The sequence below is a fragment of the Mucor mucedo genome (assembly GCF_025094135.1).
Source record: "Mucor mucedo strain NRRL 3635 chromosome Unknown EV154scaffold_231, whole genome shotgun sequence".
Classification (NCBI taxonomy): domain Eukaryota; kingdom Fungi; phylum Mucoromycota; class Mucoromycetes; order Mucorales; family Mucoraceae; genus Mucor; species Mucor mucedo.
The window spans coordinates 50153-59357 of NW_026252515.1; the positions used below are offsets into that span (position 1 = coordinate 50153).

Here is a 9205-nt window from a genome sequence, read left to right on the forward strand (position 1 = left end):
CTGGTTCTCCTCGATGCATTCTTATAGAATCCAGTTCGTATATGTTATCTTCAATTTCAGTTTCATTAATTGTAATTAATTTTAATTCAGATGGTACATATTCTCTATGCAGCAAATCGTCTTGCTCATCCTTCAAGATATAACTTCCACCTTTGGTTCTTCTGACTACAAAGTATGGTCCTTTATATATAGGAGATAATTTATTTTCTCTCCTTGATAATTTTATCATAACTGGTGAATTGTCCGGAATATCAATCAGTCTGTTATTTTTATTAAATTTCTGTTCTTGCAATTTAGTTATTTGCATGGTACGTTCCTTTATTGCAGGAAATACTATTTTAGCCATGAATTCATTTCTCTTTTCTAATTCTTCTATCGTCATAGGGTCATTAGGAGTAGGCTTCTTTTCACTTCCCTTTTTTGGAATAGTTATAGATCTTCCAAACATTAGTGCGAATGGAGATGAATTAGTTCTTTCTCTAATCTTGTGGTTCATTGCTAACTGTGCAATACCAATATACGTGTCCCAATCTTGAGGGTTTGAGTCACACATTTTTCTAATTGTATTCAACGATAATTTAACAGCATTCTCCGCAGCACCATTCCCTCTTGGGTGATATGGTGTGGAATATCTTCTTTCAATATTTAATGTTTCACAAACTGTTTGCATTAAAGAATTCTTTAGATCTAATGCATTATCTGATTGTAGACAAGATATATATCCGTATTCAGAGGTTATATCTAATATTGTTTTAACGATGGTATCACTTTGTTTGTTAGGTATTGCTCTGATGATAATATATTTAGTGCATATATCAATCATCACAAATAAATATACATTTCCATTTTCAGTTACTGTCAGAGGACCAGCTAGATCAATTGCTACATGATCGAACGGTAAATACGAGGTTACACTAGTCAATCCGTGATAACCTTTTCTTTGAATATTATGCTTCTGGCATATTGCACACGAGCTTGTTAATTGTTTGGATTCATCATAGATGGTATTCCAATGGAGACCCTTACGGTGTATCTCCTTAATTATACTTGCAGATCCAAAATGCCCAAATTCATGAACATCTGCTAGCAACTGTGCACGCTCTTCAATAGGTGGTGTCATGTAATCAGTTGTCGTTGGATTATTCTGTTTATGTTTAATGTGTAATGCATGAATATTAATTTGTTTATCCTTACTATACACTACACGTTTTTTATAGAATTTATTCTTTTTTTCAACTTTACTTGTCTTTTTTGGTACCAAGCCATCCCCCACCAGACTTAATCCGCCTACTTCATCTTCTACTGGAGGATAAAGTCGACTTAATTGATCAGCCAGGATGTTGGTAATGCCAGGTAAGTGTACAACCTTGAAATTAAATTCAAGAAGAGTCTCAAGCCATCCGATTAAAATAGGGTTGGCGACCTTTTGAGTGTGTAAATAACACAAAGCCACATGATCACAGAAAAACGTCACGTTGTTGTTATACAGAAAAAAGCGAAACTTTTTTAGTGCCAACACGATACTATAACATTCTCTTTTTGATGTAGACCAACGACGAGCGCTAGGACTAAGAGCTTTAGAGAAAAAGGCGACATGTTTGGTCCTTCCCATACTGTCTAATTGTGTTAATGCAGCCGAACACGAATATTGGGAAGCATCTGTATATACATAAAATGGAGCCGACATATCAGGGTAGTGCAGCACTTGTTTAGATTGTAATATCAGTTTTAACGACTCCAAACTTCTATCGTGAACTTCAGACCACTTGTGCTTTACATCAGCATCATTTCGTAGACTGTTTATGGGAGCAGCAATACGAGAGATCATGGGGACATAGTCAGCAAAATATTGAACTAAACCCATTAGTCGCTGAACTTGCTTTGCTGATTGTGGCTTAGGCCACAAACTTATACCAGATAATTTAACTTGGTCGATCCGAGTTCCTGTCGAATCAATGATAAATCCAAGTAATCTTACAGTCTTTTGGAAAAAAGAACATTTATCAACATTTAAAATCAATTTTACTTCAGTTAATCGATCAATAACTGTTTTAACATGTATAGCATGGTCTTGAATAGATCCATGGATAACAACATCATCAATATAACATTCAGCAAATGGAAGATCAGCGAGGACGATATCCATCACTTTAGAGAATATTGCTGTTACCGTTTTCAAACCAAAACAACAGCCTTGAAAGCAATATGCTTGGTTATTATATGTAAACGTCAACTTATGTTGCGATTTGGGATCCACGAGAAAACGATGATAAGCGGCCTTTAAATCAAGCGTGGTAAATACTTCGCTTCCTTGCATGTTATTAAATATATCTTTGATTGTTCTACTGCTGTAATTTATGGGGTCTATCAGATTATTCAATCCGCGTACATCAGTAACTACACGATGCGATACGATATTACCCAGCTTATCACGCTTTGGAACTAATAATAGTGAACTATTAAAGGAAGTATTTCTTCTCGATTTTATGATAGTCCCGTTAGATAACCACTCCTCAATCTGCTTATCTACAGTTGGACGAAGTTTATAAGGAATATTATACTGTTTAGTATAACTTGTAGCCCCTTCCTTAGTGTCAATGTGAATAATGCTTTCAGGAACAGTACAAAAGGAATTTAGAGGGATTTTTTTGTTTGCTATTAATGATGGTTGTATGAACTCGTGAAACTTAGCTTGTTCATCATTTGTTCCAGCAGGAGTTTCATCGGGTTTTTCTTCATTCTCATTTGCAAAGTTTATATTTAGGAATTGTTCATCCTCTCTCTTCATATTGGACAATTCATCATGATTACCATCATATTTATAGGCTACACCAGATAGTCCGATATTTAATTTCGATAAGGTATCAGTTCCCAATAATACATCGTAGTTCATGGACTCATTAAACTTAATTATTTCAAATTGATGATTAAATGAAATGTTATTTAAATAATTTATCTTAAGCGGATCAGTTATACCGATTCTCGCACTATGCCCATCACTTGAAATAAAATTTAATGTTCCTTTTACGCGATTTATTTTAAATAAATTTAACTTCTTGTTATATGAAGATAAGGAAAGGCAAGTAGCCTCGCTCCCTGTATCAATTTTTGCTAATAGTTTAATTCCCTGAACAATAATAGGCGTAATTAGTTTAAATGCATCTAATTTTGTGCTCATGTTAACTATTTTACCTTCATAGGATTCATGTTCCATGTATGAATCAATGTCCATATCGTTCTCATCCTCACTTTCTTCCTTAGTGGGTTCACTAGGTGCAGCTTCACATGAGCTGACCTTCAACGCCAGAATGGTTTTATCAAACCGTTGGTTACTTTGCTGTCTTTTCATTTGTAAAAACTCCTCACACCTGTGACCTGGAGACCAAGCCTTATTGCAGTAGTTGCAGGGTTTACCAGAAGATGAGCCGGCCTTGTGGGGAACGTTTCTATTACCATAGAATTTATTAGGAGCGCTGGGACCAGGGGCATCACGACAATCGGCCGTCACATGCGTACGATTCTTTCCATGAATTTTGCAAAATAACTTCTTGTCACCCGCAGAATTCCCACCTACTGCTCTTCGTCCGGAATTCGCCCACTTACTATCAGCGGAGCTAGAACCTCCACCACGACCATAGTACTTGGCGGGGTTATCCCCCAAAACGTCACGAGCAATCTTCGACAACTTGTCGACGGTCCAAGTAGAATCCTTGTTAGAGTACCAAGCGATACGGGCCTCACGTTGGACTTCTTCGGTTAGTGAAACCATGAACCTTTGAGCAATCATCTCATTGTTCTTATCCAGATTCGCCTCAGATACCGTCTTGATAAATCTAGTTGTGTAACTCGAGATAGACTCATCCTTGTTCATTTCCATAGTGAAGACCTTGGCAGACGCATAACGATGATCGTCTTCAGTAACAAACTTTTCAATGAATGCCGCACGAGCAGATTTCCAAGAATCACATTTAAGTAAGGTTGACTCCACCCAGCTATCATGATCAAAATGGACAGAAAATCCAATGGTTCGACTCCATTCAGCCTCGATATCAGCACCAGCGAACATAATTTCTTTCTCAAACATCTTCAAAAAATGTTCAGTGTTTTCATAGACAATCTTTTCCTCGGGAAAAGGAAGCTTAGGAAGCATGGCCTTCGTTTGGAACTTCGGGACATCCTTGGTTGACATGATTCGATTTACATAATCGCGCTTAGGTTCGGCCACCTTAGAACCCTCTTCCTTCGATTCGCATTCCTTTAGTTGTTTCTTGAAAACATCCAATTGTTGTTGGAATGATACCATTCTTGCAGAGAGTTCACCGAGTCGGATAGGATCATCCAATTCCAGTACCTTCATGTATTCCCGAGAATACACTTCCAATCTTTCATTCAGTTTAGCAACACCTCGGTTCAATAAATCTTCCGTGGATTCCAAGACATGGTCTATATCCATGCTTGCTAAAGTACCTTCCAGATTACGTACACCTTCTTCCGAGTGAATTGGAGTACCAGCCGTAGGGGAACCACCAGTTGAGTTCTCCTTTTCCATAGGACCTTGGGTAGTGTTAGAGCCAGACATTGTTGAGTGATTAAAAGTAAAAAATGTAATAAATCAAGGGTAGTTTGATTTATAAAAAAGAAATAAAAAAACAAAAGAATACTTTTAAAACTCTTTTATTCAAAGTTAATATAAGTACGATCTCTTCATAATTGGGAAAAATATCAAAGGTATTTATACTAAATAATTGTATGATAAGGATAGCTATCATATTGGTTAAGAACATTATCTGTAGATATTGATTATTAGTGTTATGTCAAAGATAGTGGACCTGATTGATAGAGCTGATCTGGTTCCACCATATCCGTATCTACTATGGATATTTGTAATTGTGTAACCTAATTTCCTAATCCACTACACTATTAATTCTCTTCTCTTTGCCGATGATGTTGCCATTTTTGGAACAAAAGATGAAGTTGAAAAAATGCTGCAGATCGCTGGCGATCACTCTCTCAAACTTGGTTACAGATGGTCTCCTTCCAAATGTGCCATTTTAAACGCTCCTTCTCCTCGCTCCTCTCGAACTCCCAATTTTGCCTTTACTCTTTATGGTGAACCCATTCCCACTGTTGATCAGTTCTGTTACCTGGGTATGGAATTTACTAAAAAAGGTTTAAATGCCGGTAAAAGTATTGAAGCTCGATCCTCCAAAGCCAAAAAAACCATGTCTCTCCTTACCTCTGTCGGTGTACACCGTAATGGTTTTTCTCTCCTTCTCTCCGCACGCCTATACAAAACGTTCATTCGACCAAAAATTGAGTATGGGTTGGCTATTTCTTGTTTCACAGCCCGTGAAATGAGTAAATTAGACACCCTACAAAATTCACTTGTGTCAATGTTCGTAGGTAGTAAACATACAACAGTTGCTAAACACATCACTTGTCTCCCTGGTATGCTCCACCGCTATAACACCTTGGTTACTAAATACGTGCTACGCTCTGCCAACCTTCCAGAAGATTCCCTCCTCATCCTCCTCCAAGAATCTCTCTCCCAAACAAGACTTGGCAACAAATTAGAAACCAATGCTCTTTATACCTCTCTCCCTGATCCTATACCAACTTCTCCAATTCATCTCCGTAATCACTATCGTGATTATTGGCAGAATTTTTGTGACGATCAAAGAGCCCATCACGCCACTACTGGTAAAAATGTCCTCCTTCGCGCTTGTCGCCCATCCACCTCTGTTCCTGACCCCATCCTCTACCTCCCTATGAATAATTCCGCTCGTAGTCGTTTGGTAAGATGGCGTCTTGGTCGATTTACTGCCATGGAAAGAAACGAATGTCCTTGTGCTGACTTTGGTCAAATCATAACTCGTGATCATTTTCTCACTTGTCGTGCTATTGACGCCGACTTGATTGATTCTCTTCCTGTCTCTCCTCCTGGTGTTCACCGTATTGATTTTGCTCTGAATTCTTTACCCACCAAAAAAAAACACAAACCTCCCGCCTTTTGGCCGAAACTTTTATCCTTGCTCTGGATGATTGACACGCTGTGTCACCCATTATCAAACATTCCAGAAGATCCAGATCCTGGTTCTTCTTGGTTCAACTACCCTCGTTGAACACTAGTTGCTTGTTTTCTGTCGCGTCGTCACGGTGGTAAGTGATTATCAAAGTTCCCATCCGTTGATCGTTCCTTCAGATCAATCCAACTAGCTATTAAGCGTGTGCTACTTTACCCCGCCTTTTTCTTTTTTATATTTTCAATTGTTTGTCACACAAAATATTTTTTTCATGCAAAATTTCCACCCCGTACTCGAAAATTAGACATATATCTATGGATAGTCCATCAATTTTCTTTATTTTTTCACTTTTAGATAGCTAATCCCTCCCTCTATTATATTAAATAAAACAACAACGTTTTCATCTGAGCTACAACCCCCTCCCATTAATTCTCTCCTTTTTGCTGACGACGTTGCCATTTTTGGTACACGCTCTGAAGTCCAACAAATGCTTGATTTAGCCGCTCAACATTCTCTTCAACTAGGCTATCGATGGTCACCCTCAAAATGTGCCATTTTAAATGCTCCTTCTCTTCTCTCTTCCTCAGCCCCAAATTTTCGTTTTACTCTGTACAATCAAGATGTACCAACTGTTGATCAGTTTACGTATCTTGGTATGGAATTCAACAAAAAAGGTCTCTATGCTGCTGGTAATATTGAAAAACGCTCCGCTGGTGCCATTCAGACTATGGCTCTCCTTAACTCTGTTGGTGTCAACCGAAATGGTTTCTCTCTCCTTCTCTCTGCTCGACTTTACACCACCTTTATACGCCCCAAAATTGAATACGGTCTAGCAATCTCTCGTTTCACAGCCAGTGAAATGCAGAAATTGGATAGACTTCAAAACAAATTAGTGGGTATGTTTTTAGGCAGTCAACAAACCACCACCGCAAAACACATTACTTGCATCCCTGGCATGCTTCATCGATATAATGTTCTGGTTACAAAAAATGTGTTACGCATCGAAAACTTACCCGAAGATTCCTTACTCGTTCTCCTGCAAGAAACTCTTCAATCCTCAAGACTTGTTGATGTCCTTCACAACAACGCTCTTTACACCTCCCTTCCAGATCCTGTTTATGATTCACCAATTCTTCTTCGTAATCATTTCCGTAAACATTGGCAAGATTACTGTGATGCTCAAAGAATTATCCAAGCTCAAACAGGTAAACAAGTACTCTTACGTGCTTGTCGTCCAAGTACCACCAAACCTGATCCAATTTTGTATCTTCCAATGAATAATTCTGCTCGAAGTCGATTGGTCAGATGGCGATTAGGCCGCTTTACAGCCATGGAACGCCAAGAATGTCCTTGTGCAGACTTTGGTGCGCGACTGTCTCGTGATCATTTTTTGACATGTCGTGCAATCGAACCGGACCTTATTTCTTCCCTTCCTGTCTCTCCTCCCGGTGTAAACCGTATAGATTTTGCTTTATCTTCCCTGCCCACCAAAGCAAAATCTCGCCCTCCCCCTTTTTGGCCAGTCCTACTTACCGTATTATGGTTAATCGACACTTTGTGTCACCCTCTAAAAAACATTCCTGAGGATCCACATCCTGGACGCTCTTGGTTCAATTACCCTTGCTGAACGTTGTTTGCTTGTCTTCTGTTGCGACGTCACGGTGGTAAGTAATTATCAAAGTTCCCATCCGTTGACCGTTCCCTCAGATCAATCCAACCAATTATTAAGCTCGCGCTACTCTACCCCTTCTTTTCCTTTTTTTAATTTGACAGTTAGTTACACAAAATTATTTTTTTCATGCATCTCACCCCGTACTCGGAAATCGACATATATCTATGGATAGTCCACCTATTTCCATTATTTTTTGATATTTAGAATCCCCTTTATACCCTCTATCTTAATATCAATAAATAAAACCCCCATTGTTTTCACCTGAGCTACAACCCCCACCCTTCTTTCGCTTAAAGAATTTTTATATAATTTTTCTTTTGTGTAACCAATCTTTATTTTTCGAAATATCAAGCAATACTAGAACCGCCTCCAACTACGCATTAAATAACAAGCAAACTCGTCTGTTCATTTTAGTACAACTCCCAAAGCCCTCAGACAAAAACTCACCAAGTTCTGAAGACTTTTGTTTTCCGCCATTTCGACGATTTCACAAGACATTCCTACATCTGTGAACATCCTCTATTGCTTTCCTGTTCAAACTTCTTCTGAACCTACTCTTATTACAGTCAAACATTATACTGTAATTCAAGACACACATTAACTGTTGAACGCCTCCTTTTTGACACTATAAGGTCGTATTTATAATATTACCTACTATAATGTCAAATATTAACTCTTCTTCCCAGAAACGAGGCCCACCTACCTCCATTTCTGTTCTTCGCAAGGATATTACGAAGCCTTTGACTCGTAATGGAACGTTTAAGCATGTCGTCGCTGACCCCGAAGCAGATTTTCTTCATAAGAAGAAAATAGCTACTGCCACGGCTCGCCGCTTAGCTGGCTCTCCTGACTCACCTGATTCATCATCAATCACCTTTGTCTCTTCAGGTACCATCCCCAATGGTCAAAAACCTGCTTCTTCTCAAGCATCTTCTGCTGTTCCTTCTGCTACCATCACTGAACTCGATGATAGCTTAATCATGTCCTCTCTGGATTCGTCCCTCCCTCCCGTATCACCTAATATAGCTGGTGAAACATTAGCATTCAGCATCCCTGAATTTGCCCTGGATCTGCAGCAACAGCTCAGAAAACAAGCTCGTCGTTTGGATGAGTATGAAACTCGTCTCTCTGCAATTGATCAGATTTTACAAGAAAATCTTCAATTGAAGACCAACAATCATGTTCTTGAAAAAACCATTCGTGAACAAGGTGATACGATTGCAGCTTTAAAGGCTCAATTAACCGCCTCTCCCTATCGCCCCACTGACAACCGTATGCAGGTCGATTCTCAAGAAAGGGATTTATCCTCAAATGCTAGCATTTGGAGTAAAGCACCTCCCTCTTCTTCATCACCCAAGCCCACCACCACTGCCTCTACTAGACCCAACGTCAATAAAAATAAGCCTACCATGGCTGAAATTGTTGCACAAAAGGCTAGCAAGCCTGTCAAGCCCAAGCCTAAGGCCAAAAAACTCTCTGCCGAAGCTCTCGCCAAAGCTGCACGTCCCTT

At 39.1% G+C, this 9205-nt stretch overlaps 1 protein-coding gene across 1 annotated transcript; it reads left to right on the forward strand.

The window, feature by feature from the left end:
* Positions 1–8354: 8354 nt before the first annotated feature.
* EV154DRAFT_571510 (uncharacterized protein) lies at positions 8355–9140 on the forward strand (the record flags this gene model as incomplete). Its single annotated transcript, XM_051606274.1, has 1 exon — positions 8355–9140. A coding segment is annotated over one exon (786 nt), but the record flags the coding sequence as incomplete, so codon positions are not given.
* Between the last annotated feature and the right edge of the window lie 65 nt (positions 9141–9205).